The following is a 23,357-nucleotide window of genomic DNA, read 5'->3' as shown; positions in this document are numbered from 1 at the left end:
GGGGGGGGGGGGGGGGGGGGGGGCGTAAAAATGCACCTTTGCCTGAGTTGGCAAAAATCCTTGCACCGGCCCTGTCTTCAACTGCTCGTTAACACAAATATGTAATCAGCCAAACACATGGCAGTAACTCAATACATTAAGGCATATAGACATGGTCAAGATGGTCTGCTGAAGTTCAAACCGAGCATCAGAATAGGGAAGGAAGGTGATTTAAGTGACTTTGAACATGGCATGGTTGTTGGTGCTATACGGGCTGGTTTGAGTATTTCAACAACTGCTGATCTAGTGGGATTTTCACGCATAACCATCTCTCGGGTTTACAGAAAATGGTCTGAAAAATAAAATATCCAGTGAGCGGCAGCTCTCTAGGAACCTAGATACCTAGATACCATGTTGATGCCAGAGGAGAATGGGCATACTGGTTCAAGCCGATAGAAAGGCAACAGCCACTCAAATAACCACTTGTTACATCAGAGGTATGCAGAAGAGCATCTCTGGATGCACAACACATTGAACCCTGAATCAGATGGGCTACAGCAGCAGAAGAACACACCGGGTGCCACTCCTATCAGCTAAGAACAGGAAACGAAGGCTACAGTTTACAGTTAAGTTTAAAAAAAAAAATATAGTTTTAAAAAAAAAGTAATAAATAATAGTTGAAAATGTAACTAAATAAAAATGTAAAAATAATAAAAAACAAAATGAAATTTTTTTACAAAGTAAATAACAAATGAAAACCAGTCCCGCTGCCCCATCTGCATGTGAATAAACTGCGTTTGTGTGCTACCACTCGGAAAACACCGCAACCTGCCTGGCACGACTGGGGTGCCATTAGAAAATAACTGCACTGCCAGCGCGATCGGCGGTGGTGTGCGATCTGTGACTGCCCGGTCATCGTGCACGAAACCGAGTGGATGGCTGGGTGGTCATGGAATTGCACACCACCGCCGATCGTGCTGTCAGTGCAATTATTTTCTAATGGCACCCCAGTCGTGCCAGGCAGATTGCGCGTTTTCCTGCTGCAATACCGCCCGGGCGATCCCACACGATCACGGTTGAAAACACTGCGCGGTGCATGTCGTGAAAATAGGTACATGTACCTTTTTTTCAGCGATTGTCACACAGATGTAACCCTATGTGGAGGCTAACGCACACGATCGCACGTCCCGGGAATCTGCAGGTCTACACCAACCCTAAAGGGTAAATTCACTATCCCAAGTAATTTGGGAAAACGGAATTACCCGCACAAATCTCCCTTCCACTATACTTACCTTTCGGCGAACGGGCCTTCCCGTCCACCAGTACTATCTGTACCTGTTCCATGTATTCTGAATTTCGCTCGCAATTTGCAAGGACTCGTTGGTCAACACAGTCACCTGACGGCACTGACCAATGAGAAGCGCTTCTTAGCACTGCTAAATGCGGTTATGGTTAAAATTATTTTTTTTGTATCAGGACAAGTAGATTGTCATGAAGGACAAGTAGATTCAGCCCCCGCTTTAGTCCTTGGACAAGTAGTTTTTTCCAAAATTTCCACACCCCTGCTGTTGCAACATTCGGATGGTCGGGTCAGAATTTGATGTACACAAAATGAAAGCATGGATCCATCTTGCCTTGTATCAACGGTTCAGGCTGGTGGAGCTTCGCATCATGGACGTGCAGCCGAGAAATCTGCAGCAACTGTGTGATGCCATCATGTCAGTATGGACCAAAATCTCTAAGGAATGTTGCCATCACCTTGTTCAATCTATGCCACGAAGAATTAAAGCATTTCTGAAGACAAAAGGGGTCCAACCCAGTACTAGTAAGGTGTACCTAATAAAGTAGCCAGTGAGTGTATGTGTGCAGAATTCTAATATATATATATACACATGTGCAGGGATTTTTTACGCATGACTGCTTGTAGCCGGAGATCACTGTTGAGTTGTCAGTGCCTGCACTTGCAGTGATCGGTCCCCATTCCACACCGCTCCACCCAGCCCCTCACCTTCAGCACTCCGATGGCAGCTCCTCAGGGCGCTGCTTGCCTAGCTGGGCTCAGGCTCTCTCTCTCCCTTCCCTGGGTGTCCTGGCACTTATCTCTGCTGTTCTGGTCCACTTCCACCGCTCTGCTGCTGATTGACAGACAGCAGGAGGCTGTCCCCACCCCCAGCCACTTCCTTCTCCTCGGCTTAAACTTCGGAAAGTGAAAGCGAGTGCGGCGGTCAGACGCTTCTTTAACTTTTGTCGCTGACTGCCTCACTGGTTTAGGGGCAGCTTTATTGGCGCCCCCCTGGAAAGTGCCGCCCCAGGCAGATGCCTTGTTTGCCTGCAATGGATGTGCCCGACTGCAGTGGGAAGATAATTCTGTCCAAATGGGTAAACTTGAGAATTCCCTATATTCTGACAGTAGCTGAAAGGAGAAAATGCCATGAAGTATGCAGCTCTCACTTGTGTACACCAGTGAAAGTTTTGCTCAATACGCAGCTGCAATTCGAGGGTGTGGAAAAGCAGGCTAATTGAATGTTTTCAAACTCAAAGAAAACCACTATGTGTTTAAAGCATCATATAGGCTGCTATTGCCTAACTGTTGGATAATGTACAATTCGTCAATGTGTTCCTTTACTTGGCCCTTGTAGTGGAATCTATTAAATACTTGGCATAGACCTAGGGAAGGAGCGCACAAGGGTGGAAGCAGAAGAGTTGAACAGAAGGAAAGCAGACACAAAAGTATTGGAGAAGCTGGGAATGAGACACTGCAGAGCAGGAAGAGAGGAGATATTTTTCAGATTTGCTCTAGAGAAGGGAAATGAGAGCCATATCCCTGTCTGATTCAGTAGGCTAGAGTTTGAGCAATAGTAAATACTAGATGCTTGAAGCACATCCCCTATCTTCTGAACCAGATATCCACATCTCCCCAGGCATAGCCCACGTCACCACAGTCACAGCTGTGTGCTCCCCATTTCCATATTGATTTTACACTAGTAATACCCAGGCCAATCCTAATTAAAGATGCTGTTTGAATATCAATTCCACATTGGAAAATGTAGACTAATAATTGCACATTACATTTCATGTGTGTTAATATGTTCAGCATATGGGTTTTATATTTTCTTTTCAATTTAGTTTATTGGTTTGCTTTTTTCTTAAAGAACTCCTCTAATTAGTATGTGAAATTTCAATAAAATATTTTTTTCACAGTGCATGCCTTACTGTGACCATGGCTATTAAAGAACTTTTCTTAAACCTTACAGTAGCTCCATTGAAAGGGTTAAGGGCTCATCTTGTTTTAGATGCAAAAAAAAAAAATGTATACTTGCCCAAACCTCACAGCCATTTGGCTGTTAGAGCGCTCCCTCCAGCCTGTCTCCTCTTCCGCTGCAGAGATGGCATGACCCTAGGCGTCCTCACATCCTATACATATATAGGACATGATGATTCACATGACCTCAGACCACTGGAGTGGCAGAGGAGAGAGTCTGCAGGAACCAGTCTAACAGCCAGCAATCTTCATAGACCAGGCGAGTCTTTGTTATTTAAGCACCTTCACCAAAAGGTGCAATTAACCCTTGCAGTACGGGGGGGTAGCCTCACTGAAAGGGTTAAAGGAGAACTATGGGGTCAGTGTTTTTCCCCATAGTTCTCCTTAGGGTAACGGGAAGACACAAACTAGCGTCCTCCCGTTACCCTAAGCTCAGTATACCACGAGCTACAGCTCGCGGTATACTGAGACGCCGCAGCCGGAGCGGATCCCAACCTGGAAGTCGGGATCCGCCCAGCTGCGTGAGTGACAGCTGGCTCTGCCTATCTAGAGGCAGAGCCAGCTGTACCCGCCCCCTCCCCCGTCCGTTCTGCCAGTCAGCGCTGGCAGATCGGAGCGGGGAGAGGGGAATCCAGCCCCTCCCCCTGTCACAGCAGAGAGCCGTGACAGGATCGAGAGGTGAGCGAAACCCGGTATGTGTTCGCTCACCTCCCGATCTACTGAGCCGAACTGTGAGTCTCATTGTCACATGTCGGCTAGAACTATGAGGCGAGTGGAAATCATTCATCTCATAGTTCTCCTTTAAGAAAATGTTTGCCTGAAGCTCTTCTTTCACAGGCATGTGCACTTTGCACAGTCAAAGCTGATTTGCAGGAAGATCTAGGAATATTTGCCAGCTCCTCTGTTTGACATTCATCCCTGAGAGAGGGCAAGTTATTGATTTTATCAGCGATAAGTCAATTGTTCCCTTCGCATGACCCGCTACGTTCAATTCCATTTGTATTGAATCACATGCAATTCGAAAAATCTCAAGAGCATTCACCCAGCTTTTTTATATGTGTAGGGCACATGACTAGCAAATGCTGGCAATCACATTCGCAGCAGACGGTTTATATTATAACCGAGTGCAAAGCGACAGGTAGCTATTACTAAACCCTAACATTTTAATATGAGTAATAGCAGCTGACCTCACTACTTACCCGATACGCTGCTCGTTTTATAAAAGCTTCCCTTTCTTTTTATTTCTTAGAAATCTAAAGATTGTGGTTCCAGGTTTTCAAATGGCTCTTTTGCCCTGCAGGGTCCTATTGAGCTACCATTTCCTGCGCGCTCCCAGTCCTATGATGCAGCCTGCACTGACATGATGAGGAACTACACAGGGCACCAATGCGCAGTGGCCACGGTAGTGCTTTGATAATGAGACATGTAGTCCGGAGGAGCAGGGTCAGGGGGGACCTTCCTGATTAACGAGTGCACACTGCTAGCTGGAAATCCAGGGAAGCAGCGAACAGAAACCCAGAGGCTGCGGTGATGAAGAAATCAGATGTTTTTCTAGATGTACAAACGTAATGAAAAGTGAAAAGTGCGAGCCTTTCGTGTGTTTTACGTTTCATGAATACAATTTTTTTTAAAACATTTCATTCCTAGGAACTTGGCTGCTGAGTCATTGTAAACAAAATTATATTTCTAAGCTGTAATGTTGCAATCACTACAACATAGCCGTACAATGCAAGACCAATCAAGATGGAGGATATAATTTTTAGAGCTTACTGGTGTTCCCACTTAGAATTAGATTAATTAATATTTGTCTACTGTTGACCAGAGAAGAATTAGACATTTTTGGAAAGCTTTAGGGCTTGTTCACACCAAGCGCGATCTAGGAGCAGAGCAGTTGCAGAGCGGATCAAAACTGCGTCCAATGTATTCCAATGGTATTTTGGGCTCTAGTTCACACCGCAGCGTTCAGTTCCAGAGCATGTAAAAAAAACTGCAGCAAGCCCTATTATAACGGCTCTGGAACGCATGCAAACGCCCTGGAACGCACTGAAAGCCCATTTTAAAACTAAAAAAAATGCATTGGCCCGGAACGTATCAAAAAACGCGGTACAACACACTGCACTGCGTGTGCAGAAGCTCATGCAGATCTGGTCTGCATTTGGTGTGAACAAGCCTTTAGAGAGCTACAACATTTTTGCCTTGCCGGTTTTCACCTTCAGAAACACAACTCGCATCATGTGCTCCATTTTACTATCAGCACTAAATGTCACCTTACAAGAGCATCTCATCTCTTGCAACACGTTTTGCAAAAAAATAATTGCAAGGTTAAAGTACTCTATTCTTATGGTATGTTAAACTGCCAAACACAAAGTTGAAATTTGGGGGCCCCTATGAGGCATTTGCCATACTATGTCAGTATACACAGAATATTAGCTTATTATGACAGACTTACCATGCAGACAATCGCATCCAGCGCTGCAATGTCAGCGGTCTTCTCCATCTCCAGTGCTTTCATCCACTGTTTTTCTTCTGGGTTCTGGTTTGGAACATGACGCTGTGCCATGAAGTGATGGTACGTAAGGCAGGTCAGATAACTAACAGGTCATGTGACCAGGCTCTCTTCCTTCCAACATTTTTTCACCTGGATACAGCATCACCTATTTCTGAGTCGTGAAGCCCTTAACACAATTGTAAAGCACAGGACTGTGTTTTATAAATGTGCATTTTCTCATTTTTAAGGCCATACTGCTTCTTGGGTCCCTAATTAGTGTAGACTTGCTTTTCGATTAGGTTACATGAAAACTTTAGATGCAACTAATGATTAGAAGAATTCTTTAACAACGGTACACTACCTTTATTAATAAGAAATCATTTCTAAATAGCCACATCACAGTGGGCAAAGTTCCAAAATATTTTCCAAGGACACCCTGCATGTAAAACAGGAGTATCGAAGCATTTCACCCTAAATAAGATCTTAGGCTGGGTTCACACCTAGGCGTATTGAATATGCGCGTTTGTAGCGCGGTTCGCGTTGCACGTTTTTACCGCGATTCGCAATTTAGGAAAGTGGTGCTCATAATTCAAGCATTGCTTTTGATAAGTGGACAAGGATCTGATCACTTGCTCGGCAGCGATGCAGCAAATGTTTCTGACCAACTTGGTGGAAAAATCAGGGGACTATCTTTTCCTTTTCCACGGAAAAAAAGACGGAAGGAAGGTGGGTGTTAACCAAGCTATCTTCAACAATGGGCAGATGTTTCACCAATTGTAGGCATCTGTCCATGTATGCAAAAAAAAAAAAAGCGGGAGGGGGGGTTCAGGTTCCCAAAGGTTTTAAAAAGCAAAGACAAAGCTTAAAAATCCGTTACTTATACTGATATATTGGTAGCAATGCTCAGAAACAAAAGTGGCTTGATAAGCACATTAGTGGGTGTTGTGATCATTATCCAGTTTCTGCAAAAAATTACAGTTTATACAGCAGCAGCAGGAAATTATCACACGATCACAAGTCCTGGGTTTTTAACCAAAAATAAACAAATGAAAAATTATTTTAGAGCTGTGGACCAGTAGTGCATTACAGTGGAGTCCAGGAACACCCACATTTATCAGCTTTTAACATCTACAAGTGCGTATAATTAGCACACACCCTCAAACCCACTGCCTTCACAGATCTGCGTCTCCTTCTTCCTCCTGTTTATTTATGGTTTCTGGTAGTAAATGCTTCTGTATTTGTTCTTTAGTAATTGAGTTCCATTCTTTCAACCTCCCATCAGGAAACCATTCAGACAATCCCTAGCTGACCCTAAAGGGCATAAAATTTCACCTAGGCATTGAGAACATCCCTGAGCCCTTCAGTCTTTACTTTCCACCCCAGACAGTCTTTCATCACTGCTTACATAATATCCATCTGAAGATAACTTTGTCCACCATAGGTTTTGCTAGCACAGGGCACTGAGGGCATGTGCCCCATATCTCTTGTGGGGTGCCCAGGAACAACTCTGCAACCCCCTAATTTTCTTTTTGGTTTTGGCGCTGCAGTGCAACCTACACTTCAGCTGCTCTCTTGTTCAGACCTAAAATACTGTGGCAGTACAGAGCCGAGAAAGACTCCCGTAAGCTCCTCTTTGGATCTAATGTGCAGCATCACATGGCACAGCTGAGGCGGGGTATTCCACTCACTGTGAACTGCTGCGGAGTCTGAGGCCTGGTGAATGGACTTTAGCCCTCGTTCACACCTGAACGTTTTGTAGCGCGTTCTACGCTCGACGAACGCTCTACAAAACGCTCAAACATGAAAATCCCATTGTATTCAATGGGTCTGGTTCACACCTTGGCGTATTTCAGCCCGTCCCTAACGCGCTACAAAACGGCCCACGCCTGAAAAGGTACATGTACTACTTTGGGACGTTTTTGTTGCGCGTTTCCATTGGGATACAGCCAAGTAGCCCTCGGAAAAAATTTTTACCGCAAATCGCGGTAAAAACCCGCGCGACAGACGCGCATATGCAATACGCCTAGGTGTGAACCAGGACTTAAGGAAGGGGGAGATCTGTACTAGGGTGGAATATGTCCTGGTGGGGGAGCAGATGTGGGAGGGGAAGGAGCGTTACTGGGGGGAAATTTGGAGAGGGAAAGACGGGTACTGTGCCTTGCTCACTCCTGAGCCCTGCACTATATACAATATGTTGTACATTTCATACATCTGTTTATTGTCTCAACAGTTGCTATTTGCTATGTAGTGGGTGGCTATTTTAATGATGTTGTTCTTTAACTACCTCCCGTGTATACACAACGGCCGGCCGGGAGCTTCTTGGATGTAACTGGGCTCGGGCGCGCGGGAAATGCCCGTGATTTGAAAACAGGCAGCAATGCCCGTTAATATACAAGCGATCCGCCGTCTATAGAGCCGGCGGATCGCTTGTATGAGGTTCCAGTGATGTGCGCCCCCCTCCGCGGCTTCCCCCCTCCCGCTGTCAAGCTGGTCCCGGGCTTCGGTGTGAGCCCGGGACCAGCATACTGCCTCTGTTACAGGGGATCAGAGGGAGGTCGGTTCACGACCTCCCTCCGGTCCCCTCTCGGCTGTCAGAATGCGGAAGTGGTGTATATTACATCACTTCCGCATTCTCGTGTCACTCTCCAGCTTCAGATGCTGGAGAGAAGCTGATGCAGCAGATCTCTGCTTCATCAGCTTCTTCAGGGGGGTCCTAGGTGACATTAGGGGTCTTGGAGACCCCTGATGTCTCCATAAAGAGGACCTGTCACCTTTTTTGCTATCACATAGAGGGGTCTCTCAGCCCCCTCTGTGATAGCAATAAAGTTAAGTGGAAAAAAAAAATAGGAAAAACATTAAGTTTCCCCCCAAATTTTTTAAGTTACACATAAAAAATAATTAAAAAAAACAATTTTTTTTTTAAAGTCCCCACCCCTACATACACACATGCAAACATGCGTCAGGTGCGCATACCTGCGAAAACGACGATTGCGCCCATTACGCTGCACATGTTACATATCGTCGCGAACGTCGGAATGAGAGCAATCGTTCTAGGGCCATCAATCACTGATAACACTAAACTGATGAGCTGTAAAAGCTTTTAAAGCGTCGCCTATGGCCAATTTTGGGTATGCTAGTTTTTTGCGATTTCGCGAGTGCGCGCAATTTTTAAGCTTGACATGTTTGGTGTCTATTTACCCGACGTGACCCAGTCTTTTATATTTTACCAAAAAAGTGGGTAATATTAGTTGTTTTATAACAGAATGTAAAAAAATACTTTTTTTTTTTTTCAAAATTTTCAGTTATTTCTCCTGAATATAGTAAAAAATTAAACCCCCAGTGGTGATTAAATACCACCAAAAGAAAGCTCTATCTGTCCCCAAAATATGGTATAAAATTCATTTCAGTACAGTGTTGTATGACTGAACAAATGTCAGTCAAAGGACCGCAGTGCTGAACACTGAAAAATGGCCTGGCCAGGAAGGGGGTCTAAACACCTGGTCTTCAAGCGGTTAAAGAAGGCTGTGAGCAGAAAAGTATATTTTTAAAAAAAACATCTGTGCTGAGGTCTGTTAACTAAGTTTTATTTAAGGATGCCCCTTTAAGACCTCCCACTGTTAGTATAATTTGGCTACACCCACCATTTGGCAAAGCACCTCATGCCTTGCCTTGGGGTGCCCAAGAGTGCCCCAAGTCTTTTACAATCCTAGAAAGCCCTCTGTTGCCCATATTACCTGTGCTAGCCGTTTTATTTATTTAACAGCACTTGATGAGGTCCCTTGTGTCTGTGTCATTGTCAGCTGGCAATATAAAAGGACAGATCGAAGGGTCATAGGTCTTTTTGGTATGTGTCACTGTGTCAAGCTGTGGTGGCAGTGACAGATGAACAAAGATTCAGTCCCTTCTGTTTTCAAATTACTGAATCCAACTCTGTTAAAGATCTGCAAATGTAATTAAAGAATTTATATTTGATCTGCTGACCATCTAATTTAATTGTAAGACTACATTAAAGATACCATAAATAACTTACAATTACTTTAATTCAATCTGCCCTGTTCAGAAAACAGTGCTTAGCTGCTGCATTACCTGGGAGCCTTTTCCCTATCTTCTTCAGCAATCCCGAGTACATTTATATTTTCTAACAAATCAATAGAAACGCTGAGCGGGGGGGATAAATAAATAGAGAACTCAGGAGCCAGTCTGTTCAATCCAGGAGCCAACAGTGTTTATTTCTTTAGCAGCAAGCACCATTGACAAAAGCTAGAGAAATCCTCAAAAGCTAGACACCAGCTGTAATTTTTAAGGAGCATTGACTACCTGGCTCCTGGAATTTCAAGGCCACGCTTTGATTACTATAGACAACTTCCACTCTTCAGAAGTCAGCCCCTCAAAAAGAACTATTAATTCAGCATGTATATTATTTTATTTCATTCTTATGACTACCATATGATGTGCATAATAGAAACTGTGGGGGGTTTTATACCATTTCCTGTTGTCTTCAGTTTTGAATGTTGACCTGAGAAAGCAGACAATACCACATTCACAGGCAATAAGATGCTGTTCTGATATTGACAAACTAGCAAGTGTAAAATTCCACACATGGACAACTTAGCAAGCTTCATACTAGTTAAATACATATGCTCAGTGTGCCAATCAGAGTGATGCAGTTCATTCCATGCACTTTAGTACTATTAGTGATGTTCCAAATAACAAAGGATTGGCCAAAAAGTGCACATGTACAGTGACTTCAACTCCGAAAGGAAGAAAGAAAAATGAACGGAACCAGTGGCGGACCTAAGGAACAAAAGGGCCCTGGTGCAAGATTTTTCCAAAAAAAACAAAACACAAACACAGCGCTCTCCTCCTTAGAGGAACTACAAATCCCAGCAATAATACATTATACAGCGCAATGGAGAATACCACCAGCTATAGAGGAACAACAAATCCCAGCAATAGTACATTATACCGGGTGTTTAATATATTATTGCTGGGATTTGGTGTTCCTCTATAGCTGCTGGTGTTCTACAGTGTGACGATTTTTATTTTTATTTTTCAAACAGGAAACATTAAAACAGGTCCCCCTTACCTGTTTCTGAACCCTTGTAAGTCGCGGCGTGCTCTGCGGGCGTGTCCGGCTTGTGTGGTTGGCGTGGCGTAACTCGTACCTTTTCCACGACAGCACCCCCACACAACTATTCCACCACTGCACACCCATACACCTGGTCCACACTGCACCCCCATACACCTGTTCCTCGCTGCACCTTCATACACCTGTTCCACCCCTTCACACCCATACACCTATTGCACTACTGCACCCATACACCCGTTTCGCACAGCACCCTTGTACACCTGTTCCACCACAGCACCCCCAAACACCTATTCCACCACATCACACTCATACACCTGTTCCACACTGCACCTCCATACCCCTTTTCCACCACCACACCCCCGCACACCTGTTCCACACTGCCTCCCCACACAGTGTTCCACACTGCACCTCCATACCCACCACAGCACCCCCACACACCTATTCCACCACTTCACACCCATACACCTGGTCCACACTGCACCCCCATACACCTATTCCACCACTATATCCCCGCACACCTGTTCCACACTGCACCTCTGTACACCTATCCCACCACTGACTTACTTTCAGATGGTGGGCCCTCGACTGTCGGCGGGCCAGCGGCTAGTGAGGGAGCTTGTGGCGGGAGAGCAGCGGCGTGCGTGGCTTCAGCGTCCTGTGCCGTGGGCGTGGCTTATGCGGCCTGTGCAGTGGGCACAGCGGCCGCAGCGTGTGACGTGTGGCTCAGGCCGCGTGTGGAACCCTGAACAGGCAAATCAAATCGATAGCCGACGAATCGACGAAAACGTTAACGTTTTCAATCGTCAATTTTAAATCGACTAAATCGATTAACTGTTGCAGCTCTACTTTCACATGCTCTTTGCCATCACATAGGGGGATTGTTATCCCCTTATTTGATAGCAAATAAGTGTAATGAGAAAAAAAAAGTCACATATAAAAACGAATCTATAAAAAAACTAAAACACCGCATACACAGACATACAAACGTAAACACAAGTCGTGTGTGTCTATGCGCAAATACGATGATTGTGCCACATGTTATATATCACTGCAGAAGTCATCGGAGTGTGAGCAATAATTCTAAGGCCATCAATCACTGTTAACACTAAACTGATGAGCAGTAAAAGTGTCACTTATGGGCAATTTTAGATATTGCAGTTTTTTGCCATTTCACGAGCACACGCAATTTTAAAGTTTAACATATTTAGTATCCATTTACCCGACAAGACCCCATCTTTTATCAAAAAATGGGTATTCTGTTTGTGTGCGCTAAAAATTAATTTTAATGTATTTTATTTTAAAAATATTGGTTTGATAAACATTTTCGCAAATATCATGCCTCATAAAAAAATTCCAGTTAGCATTTTATTTTTATTCTACAGGGTCTCTGCTTTCAGAAAATATACAATTATTTGGTGGTTTTAAACTGTTTTCTAGCAAACATTTTATCATGTGTGTGTAAAAAATTAATAAATTGCTTCAGACTGGAAGTAAAGAATATTTTTCTTTTACATTTTTAGGCAGGCCATTTTATAACCAAAAAAAGAACACAATGAAGCAAGATTAGGAGAAATATGCAGCATTGCACCACTGCAAATCTACAACTGTAGGCAAAATATACATTATTTTCACCATATACTGAATGTCAAAGCTAGGTCTACTGTCAGGGTTCAGTAAGACAATGAAAGGTCCCACATCAACAAGCTGTTTGAGTTCCGAGGAGGTCAAATTTATGGCATGTCTCAGACCACTCAGCCCAGTAAGTCGTACTGCAAAATTACCTGAAGAGATCAAAGGAATGTGCCGACTATTCACTGGATAGTCAACCAATGGCATACAAACCAGAGGATCAAACACAGATCTTCCCAGAATAATGAAGGAATGTGAAGATAAAAACTCTTGGACATTCAGCATAGAGACTAGTGTCCTCAGTGCAGACCTAATATTTGTTGTCAAAACACAAGTCACTTTTCTAAAGCAATGAATAATCATTTGCATTAAGCAGGAGTTTATTTCAGCATCATCAGAAAGCATTTACCTCAGACAAAAAATCTACTGTGGAGAATAGCTGATGTGGTGAATGGCACAGGTGAACCAAAGAAAAAAAAAAAAGGAGTTGTATTTAGTGCCAAGTGTCAACCATGTTTGACAGAGTGTGCTGGCCTGTTAGCTCCTGGGATTTGTCCAGCCCTGTGCTAAGTAGACAATACTCCTGAAAAATGACAGCTGGCACCTATCTTTTGAGGTTTTCTCTAGCTGATGCCAATGGAGCTGGCACCTAAAACTAATACTGCTGACTCCTGGGTTGGACAGACTGGCTTCTGAATCCCATATTAATTTGATATTAATATTAATTCTGATGCAGAACAGTGGTTTGAAGTAATCTAAATCAGAAAAAAAACAGTCTTCATGAAGTCAGCACAATTTAATTTGTGATTGATATCAAATAGACAGGATGGCAACTATAGTCACATAATGAAACCCACACCAAAAGGTACAGCATGGGATGCTGAACAACTAGCGCTGTCAGATCATACACCTTGTTGGCTGTTACCAGGTGCAGGGGATTTACACATCAATGTTTGAATATCTGTATGTTTATGATACATGACAACTGTAACAAATGACTAACTTAAAAAGGAGAACTATGGGGTCAGTGTTTTTCCCCATAGTTCTCCTTAGGGTAACGGGAGGACACAAACTAACATCCTCCCGTTACCCTAAGCTCAGTATACCGCGAGCTACAGCTCGCGCTATACTGAGACGCCGCAGCCGGAGCGGATCCCGACTTAGACGACGGGATCCGCCCAGCTGCGTGAGTGACAGCTGGCTCTGCCTATCTAGAGGCAGAGCCAGCTGTACCCGCCCCCTCCCCCGTCCTTTCCGCCAGTCAGCGCTGGCAGATCGGAGGGGGGAGAGGGAAATCCAGCCCCTCCCCCTGTCACGGCAGAGAGCTGTGACAGGATCGAGAGGTGAGCGAATCCGGTATGTGTTCGCTCACCTCCCGATCTACTGAGCCGACCTGTGACTGTCTCATTGTCACAGGTCGGCTAGAACTATGAGGTGAGTGAAAAGCACTCGCCTCATAGTTCTCCTTTAAGATCTGAACAGCAATTACACATGCTTAAAAGGAGACCTTACCCCCTTTCACTGCAAATCGCATCAGCATGCAGCTCTGCAAATGCTGATATGAAAACATCCCACATGGATTAGTTAAACATATTTTACTTTACTTACAATTACTGTTTTTCCGCTTCCTGATCCTCCTGGGCATTAGTGATGTAATGTGCCCAAGCATTGCTAGAAAATCTCATCTGTAATCTCATGAGACCTCAAGGAAAGGTACTTTCCTCCCCTGAGATGATGTGCATGGTCACATGTGTCAGAGTTCCAGGAAGTAAAGGGAGATATATGAATATGCCCTTAGTAAAAATAAAAAATAAGAGACCACTGTCAGGAAAATGGGGAGGGAAACAAGAATAAGGTATGCAAAAATAAAAAAGCCTGCAATTATCTAGAAGTATGTGTTTGTAGATTGTCATTACTAAACATTTCTAAAGGTGTGTTTGTTGTCATTTCAAAAAGGTATGGGTAAAGCTCCTCTTAAATATTTTAGATGGACATGGGCTTTTGTAATGATAAACTCAGATTTAGGCGGCATGAGTTGATCATACATCAGGGGAAAAAAAGAAATAGTTTTCATCCCTCTGAGTTTTCTTTCCCGAGTTAAAGGTGATCCTTACTAATTTCATTTCTATGCAATGCTTGTGCATTCAGACTAGCTGATTTTCTTGAGATGTGGTCTACATCTTTTCTCCCATAATGGCTTTCTTATCCATTTTGAAAAGAGATGTTCCCTCGTGTCTATAGCTACACTTTCACACGTATTAACCTGTAAAAAGGCCAATTTCAAGCTTAAAATGGATCTGACAGCTTGGATCTCCAGAATGGGTCCACTTTAAAGCGGAAAGGAAATCTTTTCAAAAAATGCCATTTGGTAGGCCTTTAATGCCAGAAGAGACTGTGTAAGCCTCTTCTGCCATAAAAGCTTCTTTCTACCATTTGGCAATTTTTTTTTATATTTTGTTATGCTGAGCCATACATGAGCAGCTCAGCGCACAGACCTGGCATGCCAAGATGAAAATTCACAGGCGTTGGATCATTGGTTCCAGCAAATCAAGCGAACGAAGAGTCAAAACCCAGAAGAGGGCAAAGAGTGATGTGCCAGCACTGGAGGGGATCGTATTGGCATGCCCATCTGCCATAATGTGCTGGTATGCAGAGAATTTCATGGCTTAAAACTCTTTTTTTAGATCAAGTAGTATTAAGGTCTGGGCATTTTTTTACCATAATGCATTCTCTGCATTCCGGTAAAAAAACGCCCAGAACCTTTTTCCCCCCCAATATGTCCCCCCCCCCCCACACACACACACTTACCGGTCACAGATGCTCGTCCCTGCCACCTCCATTCCCTGTACTTCCTGGTTGCAGGAGGGAGGATACTGATGGCAGAGGAGTCATAGGCTCCTTCTGTCATCAAAGAGAGAAGGGGAGTGGCCTGTCACAGGGCTGTGTGTGTCTATGCACACAGCCACTGTAGGCACGAGCGCGCACAGGTGCCTCCATTAGCCAATGCAGGCACCCGCACAGGGGGCAGGGGGGGAAGAACGCTGTGGGGACCCACTTGAAAACGAGGAATTTAAAGATTTTAAAAGAAAAACCAACAGCCTCATGCAAAGGTGGGCATCCTTATAGTAAATATTACAAAAAAAGGAAGGTCTAATATTGCTTTAATTCACGTTGCTTCCGCTTTACTCTACATAGGTATAAACAGTATGATACTAAGGACAATTATTCACAAAAATGAAACAAAGTATTTTTGTGAAAACATTACTGCGCAAAGCAACTAACAGAGCAAATTAGTATTTCTATAGGTGTAACTGCATGCGTTTTTGTAAATAACAATGCCTGAGACTACATTCCCTCCCCTTTTCCCATAGCGGGGGGCTTGTCTCTAGTTAGAGGGTGGGCTGTTGATATCACACACAGGGGGGTAAAGTAAGCTTCCCCATGTGTTTACACACTACATACAGCAGCACTTTGACAGTGAGTTTCCTACTGGGAGCCGCTGTTAATATAATGTGTAGCTGGGGGTGTATCGGCTACACTGAACACTAACTCCATTCATAAAACACGGATGCACAAACTGACCATGCAAGCAAGTATCTTCTCCTAAGTTTAGAATGGTCAGTTTGAGACAGGAGGAGTAATGGCAGGATCTCCAGGTATTTCATAGGAAACTAATAAAAAGAGGCTACATTTACACCAGGGTGGATAAAAATCATTGATTTTTAAAACATTTTGAATCAAATTTTAATAAAATGCTTTTGGAGTAAAAATCTATCTAAAGATAGTGTTCTATTTAAGATACATTAATAATTTCGTTTATTCAGCATGAAATGGAGCTTACTTATGTAGCATGAGGCTGTATATTCTGCAATTGGTACATTTTTGGTAAACTCATTCAATTAATTTAAGCTCTGCAAGCTGAGATAACATGCACTGCATTGATGCATTACTAAACAAACATTGATGTTTAAGCAAATACAAGAATATGTACATAATGTTATTGTTTTAAATAAAAGAATTTGAGTAGTTCTCCAACTATGTGTGATTAAACTATTAACCTAAAATCGGCTCCGATATTGCTGTTTTACTCACCTGACAGCTGCTTATTCTAAAACAGGAAACTTTCATTTTGTTTCCAAATAATAATTTTAAAGATTCTTACTACTAGCAAGAATGAGTCCTTACATTTAAAAAGAGCACTTAGCGGGCATCCACTCACCTGCTGCCCGCCACGTCCCTCACCTTGTTGTGTCACTGCCGCATCACCAGCCATCCCACTGAAGTGAATGGGACTGTGGGTGAGTCAACAGCGAGTCAGAGGAGGAGCCTCTGCGGGACAGAGATGACAGTTGCTCTTTGAAAATTATGATTTAAAATCAAGCCTTTTTACTGGCAATTTAAAATCATGATTTAAAATCGACTTGATTGAAATAAAATCCACCCAGATTTACACACACATTTTCTGCCGTCCCCCTGGAAAGTGCCGCCCAAGGCAAATGCCTAGTTTGCCTTGCGGTAGATACACCCCTGGTACTCACTGTATATGGACACTGACATTTAGGGGTAACATAAAAGTTAAAACACACATCCATCCCATGACTAAATTTTACTTTTATAAGAATTCTAATTTGATTTACAAATAAGACATTGCTTGTATTAAAAAGAATTAGATGAGCAAAGTTATTTTTTCCCTTGAAACAAATTGAATGTATCAAATGTACTGCACAGAAAGCCACCAAAAACAGGTAAATACGGTCCTACATTGTGAAGTATGGGTGAAATGAAGGATCACCGACGGATCTGTTCACTCGGTATCTCATTAATTTATTAGCACCTTGCATGCGCCAGCTGATGATCGGATACTATTATGTGGCACTGTATCAAATAGACAACATTTTTTCCAGCAAGTATAATGTCTGAATGTCTATCTCAAGCTCATCAAACCCATAGTATACTAATAAACTGTCTTACAAAATAATGGTAAAGATTTATCCATTCAGGGTATATTCCTGATAATTATAAAGGCAAAATTAAAATGATGCCAGTTACAGAGGTAAACAGAATTCTTAGTGAAGCAATAGCTGCATGCATGAACGATTCTGGGTAATATGTCCCTACCTGAGCAGAATACCGATAGGTAAAGAGAGCTTTGGCGTGTGAAGGTACAGAGAGCTTTGGCGTGTGAATGTTGTTTAACGAATGCACAGCAATGACAGAGGACAGCTTAGCTTACATTAAGAGACTGCAGCACACGCTCACAACTATCACAACAGATTTTATTTTATATATCTGGCTACAGAAAAGCTTTTTTTTTTTTTTCCAGAGGTCATGCAAGGTTGACCTTACCTTGGTCATTTCTGACCATACAAAATGACAAAACATAAGGATAGGGTTCTTTTTTTATTTTTTTTTTAAAGGATGAACAACCTTTTCTACACTGAACATACATAGTACAAAGCCAGAGGTCGAATTGATTTTGTATGAACATATATAGTCCATTTAATGCTTAGCTATACAAAAAGCAGAAGCCCTTTCCACGTACATCTGTCTAGACACATGTTATGCAGAGGTGAAGGGCCAGCATCCCCCGCTGCCAGAGCCCTCTGTATACACCTGCAGAGGTTGTGTTTATATAAAGTACACATTTTGTAGCCGTATAAGCCTCCCCCACTCATACGTCGCAATGCACAACCTCCCCCACACCATTAACCACCTCCATTCACACACTGCGCACAAAACCATCTGTGTATAAAGCAAGCAGGTTGTGTAAATACAGGAAGGATTTCCTAGTAGGCACGTTGCCCAGGGGGGACACTGACATTATTAGTCAACTAGCCATCATCTGACGTGGCCAAAAAAAAAAGTATGTTTATTTTTGATCCTGCACTTAAAGAGTTTACACCATGTAACATGCTTGCAAAATGGTCTACAGTCTTTATATGAATGTTGGTTTTACTGCCAAATCTCAACAGCAGGCTAGAGACATTTCCTTTAAAAAAATAACCTGAAATAGAACCTTAGGAGGGGGGAAAAAAAAGCCTCAACTGCTTTAGCCACCCAACTCCTCAGAAGACACAACATAGGTCACATGACATCTATTTTGTTCACATGATCCCCAGGGAACATGAATGTAAATTGCGACGGTGAGGATACACGACGGTGAGGGATTGAGAAGTACACTGCCTCTGCCTCCCCATCACCTTCCCTAGGGATTGAGAAGTACACTGCCTATGCCTCCCCATCACCTTCAATCAATAGAACTACAGACAAAAAGACTCTTTTAACAAAGATTCGCAGTCAGGATTTTCCTGAAGAAGTGGCACCATCTATCCTTACTCCTCATCGATGACCTCGCAACACTCCTCACTCAAGAGTAAGTTTCTACATTTTTTTCTTTGATTTGTTTCACACCGTATCCTCACCGTCGCAATTTACATTCATGTTCCCTGGGGATCATCTGAACAAATTGGATCGACCGCCGAACATATCACTCGGCTACAGAAATTAAGACTGCTCCTCCCAACCTTTTCCCATTCCCTCCTCCCTGGCTCCGTAACACGCCCTCTCACTTAGTTTGTAGCGCTTCCCTCCTTGTTTTCTCTGTTGGATCCACATGACATCTACTGGAGGGGGGGAAGATCAAACATCAGATAGAGATGCTTACAGGCCGATTCTCTTCAGCAGAGATCAGATCACTAAAAAATTGGCATTTGGTCAACCTATGATCATGATCCTACAGCAGTGTTTTCAATGCCAATCTAATTGTATGCGTTCTGCTACCTTTTATATTAAGCGAGTCAGGGGAGCAGGATAGTGGAAAGAACGGATTGTGCCCATATGTCCCCTTTAGGATTATTTAATAGTTTGAATTACATTTTAGAGGCTTTCAAGAGCTTTTCCCTTTTAATACAAAAGCAGACTGTACTTCAGATCCCACGATGTTGCGATGTGGAGAAGCCATCTTTACTTGATCTATCTGCATTGTTAAAGGCTAGTCAGGTGAAGATCAGTGAAGGAAAACTTCAACCTACCAGTGGTCATCTAATATCTACAGGTTTTACAAACTGATTTTCTGCTATAACTCGAACGTGGGTGAAAAACTTGAGATTTCTCAACGATGATGAATAATGATGTACCTTTTTATTATGCATATTATGGATAATAACATATCACCCTCCTGTAGTAAAGTTAGTAAAGTTGCATGTAAAAATAAGGCATCTGAATTACCCATGCCGATATCTGAAACTCCTATCGGAGCTATTACATTAGCATGAAACACAAAGTTAATATAAACAATAGTGGGTAATGATTATATCTAGTCTACCTATAACCATTAGAAATGTTTGGATCAGCTACAATAGGTGGAAAATTAGATATTTATGACCATTGAAGGATTAGCATAGCCTTGTTAGAACACCACAGTGTATGGGTATCATCGTGATGTCATAAGTTATGAAGAACACATATTTAGAACTGCTAACATATAAAAGTGAACAGAGCTTGAGTTTTGACTTCTTCAACCTAATACCCGTGTACCTTTCTGTACTTCTAAATCACCCCTGTTCTTTCCCATTCTCTTGAATATGTTTCACAGGTGTTCTTACCTGTGATGTTTTCAGCCATTGCTAAACTGAATGTTTCTTCATCTGTCTCTTTTCTGTATTGTATTGTTGAATCTTCAATGATTTTCCTAGAATACATCTCAGAGTTAACAAGTGGGCCCATTTCAGTGGCTAAAAATTCATCTTGGTCATCCATTTTCTGCGTCATAAAAGATTGTGTTTCTGTGGTCTTCTCTTCTTCATGTGTCTGCAGATCAATGCTAGTTTTTGGTGATATGTCCCAGATATATGGCTGTAAAGGGACATCAGATACACCAGGAGAAGAGGAACTGCTTAAAGCTATTGTAGGCAGAACATCCGATTCTTTTAGTAGATAGTGGGAACCATCCAAGCTGGATTCTGGCTCATAAAATGTATCAAGGGCAAGGAGAGAGGCTGTAGAAAAGGCTGATGTAGAGAACTCTGAAGAGATTTCAGACCATTGAGATGTTGATAATTGAGAGCCCATCACAAGTGGCACAGTTGGAGGTTCTTCAATAGCTACCTCTGTCAGATGCTTGTCTGTTAGCACATAAGTAGGAGTGATTGACTGTACAGTTTCATTCTCTTCCAAAGTCTTGTTAAGCAATGAAATATTAGTCTGTAGCTGCTCTGATACTAAAATGGAATTCTCATGGTTTACATCAGAGGATATATTCCTTTCTGTTTGGCTTTCATCAGGAAATTGTACCTCATTATGCGGAAGCCATGCTGGTGTCCGAGTTGAAACATCCTCTGCCTCTGGCAAATGACCAATTGATGAGACAGGACCTGGTACAAAAAACTCTTCATGTAACCATGGGAGGATTTCAGTTGGCGTTGCCTCCTGGAGGCTCAAGCGTAAGCATGCCAAGAAGATGAAATGTATTGAAGTCCAATACGTTAAACCCATGATGTGTCTTGTTTTAACAACCTCTACAAGACAAATCGCATGTCACCGAGCACTCATTCTTCTCTGGCAAAAAAAGCTGTAAGACACAATAGTAAAATAATATGATACCCAGCAATATAGTAAAACGTAAGATATACCTTTCCATTCCTTGTGAACAATGGAACCTACACATTCGGCACATTCAACAGTTTCAAACACACTCTCTTTCCTCAAAATATGTAGCCTAAGAAGACTTAAAATGATAGGGAAATTTAGACTATTTGTGATCTAGTTCCAGTTTGTTATTCCGGTCTGACTTCCTCTAACTGGCTAAGTCTGTAAACGTATTCTATTATCCAATAGGAGTGCATCAGTGACCAGTAAAGGCAGTCTCAGGACAGGAGGTGTAAATTAGTGGAGCTTAGCTATCAAGTTAGGAAAAATCAGACCCTGGTAACAAAGTAGAATATATTAAACTGGCCATACACCTATAGATTATCTGCAGATTTTATCTGGTCAGATGGAAAAAGTGCAACAGATTCCTCCATCTACGCTAAACTGTGTGGATAGAGGAATCTCCCAATGGGCCAAGCTTCAGTATCTTGCTAGTCGGCAGATAATCTATAGGAGTATAGGCAGCTTTAGGAAGCTTTTTAACAACAGCATCTTATGGTGTCGGCTCTTAGGCAAGACATTTATGACGTTAGTGCAACTAGGAAACTCATTAGTAGGGTCCTTAATCAACTTGTCTAGAAAAGAAATTGGCCTTATAGCTTTACTGACATCAGGAGTCTGGAAATATAATTTCTCATACACCCAGGCCAGCATCATACTGTGCAGTAAACATTTCCCACATTCCATATCTTTAGGGCCATCATTCTCTTTTGGCCTTAAACCCCATTTAAAAAAAAAAAAAAACAGCTTTGGACCTAAAGTTCACCTGGTCGCTCCTGTAAATGGACTACAAATCACACATTCAGTTTACTAATTTTTATGGATTATAGTCATCACGGGAGCAAGCTTGTAGCGGTGGCTACTTTACAACACACAGGGACTATGGGGAACAAAAGAAGCCACCCCCTGAAGGAAGGACAGTGTGCGCACCAATTCAGAGATGATTTGAGGATCTACAGCTGAGTGATACACAAATAAGATACATTTTTCTTAATAGTTAAGGTAGTTGAATACATTTTTAAGTTTTAACTCCTGTGTTTAGTGTCACTTTAAATTTGGCTCTATGCAGATAAACTGTAGAACATATACAAATGCATTCATCATAACAACACTGGACATGAACTCGGGAATTGCTGTCCTTATCTAACTTTGCATACTTGTATTACTGCACAGTGGGCCGCAGGTGTTATCAGTGGACACCCTCAGGGATCAGAGCAGAATTCCAATGTTATCACACACAAGAGTCTGTGACCAGGTCACTGGATTTCTGCTAGGCTGGGATGTGTCTGAGCAGAATATGGACTCTCTCTACTGCACATATACTGTATATTTCAAATGAGTTTTTGCATTTCCGATGCATGCTTTTATGTACATATTTTAGACATACATTGTTGCATAAGATTCTTAATTCTATAACTCTTTTCAAAAACAATGCAAAGACAACATTTACAAGCATTTTGCAGTAACAAACTGTACTCTTTTGATGTGCTGACATGTTATCATACTGTAGTTAATACTTTAATGCATAGTTTTTAAAGTAAGCTTATTTCCTTTGTCTTGTGTAAGCATGTTGTGCTAGTCCTTAAAACATACAACAATGTACATCCTATTCTCTAATCATTAAAACAAGCATATTACACAAAGAAATGTAAGCAATAAAACACAGACACACATCAAATCATACTCCATAATCACTGGCAGGGTGTAAAGATGATAAAGTAATGTGCCTCTGGACTTTTCCTGCCTAAGCATTTCCTATTATATTTGTTTGATTCCTAGCCTATTGCTCTTTCACATCACACAACATAGAATGCATAGCACATAACATGTGTGCGCTGGTATGCCACGTGAACGCGTGCTGCTGTGTACCGCAATGTGTTGTGATAATGCACTGCAGTGCTTGCTTTTTTTTTTTTTTTTATTAAACTGCAGTTGAAATTTTATGTGCTGCAGTGCATTACAGCATGTCAGAAAGCACTGCCCTGTGCAAAAGTGTAATATGTCTCATTTATTTTAAGTACATATCAACGCAACATGTTAGTGTGAACTGAAGCCATAAGGCTAATGGCCTGGGACTGCGATGTACAACACTGTTGGTGTGAATGGGCCTTTCTGTGGGGTTTACAATATGCATATTTTTGACTTATGTGGAAATATAAATGTTCCTATCAAATTAATAGGATGCATTAGTCAGGACTTAAAAGGCATGGATCAGATGCCCGCTGCACACCATACAGCGCTAAAACGGAAATGATTGGGGGGGG

General features: G+C 42.3%; 1 protein-coding gene across 1 annotated transcript in view; it reads right to left on the bottom strand.

Annotated features, from left to right (window-relative positions):
- The window catches only part of PRRT4 (proline rich transmembrane protein 4), a 43,226-nt gene that overhangs the window by 12,007 nt on the left and 7,862 nt on the right, over window positions 1–23,357 (bottom strand). Inside the window, exon 2 of the mRNA XM_018557087.1 lies at window positions 20,052–21,016. Coding sequence (XP_018412589.1) covers window positions 20,052–20,940 — 889 coding nt within the window. The 5' untranslated portion in view covers window positions 20,941–21,016. The remainder of the gene's footprint in view (window positions 1–20,051; window positions 21,017–23,357) is intronic.

This window comes from Nanorana parkeri, unplaced genomic scaffold, assembly GCF_000935625.1.
Source record: "Nanorana parkeri isolate BGI_ZX_2015 unplaced genomic scaffold, ASM93562v1 scaffold265, whole genome shotgun sequence".
Lineage (NCBI taxonomy): Eukaryota > Metazoa > Chordata > Amphibia > Anura > Dicroglossidae > Nanorana > Nanorana parkeri.
Note: the sequence above shows the minus strand (reverse complement) of the source record. Positions and strands in the feature narration are given on the sequence as shown.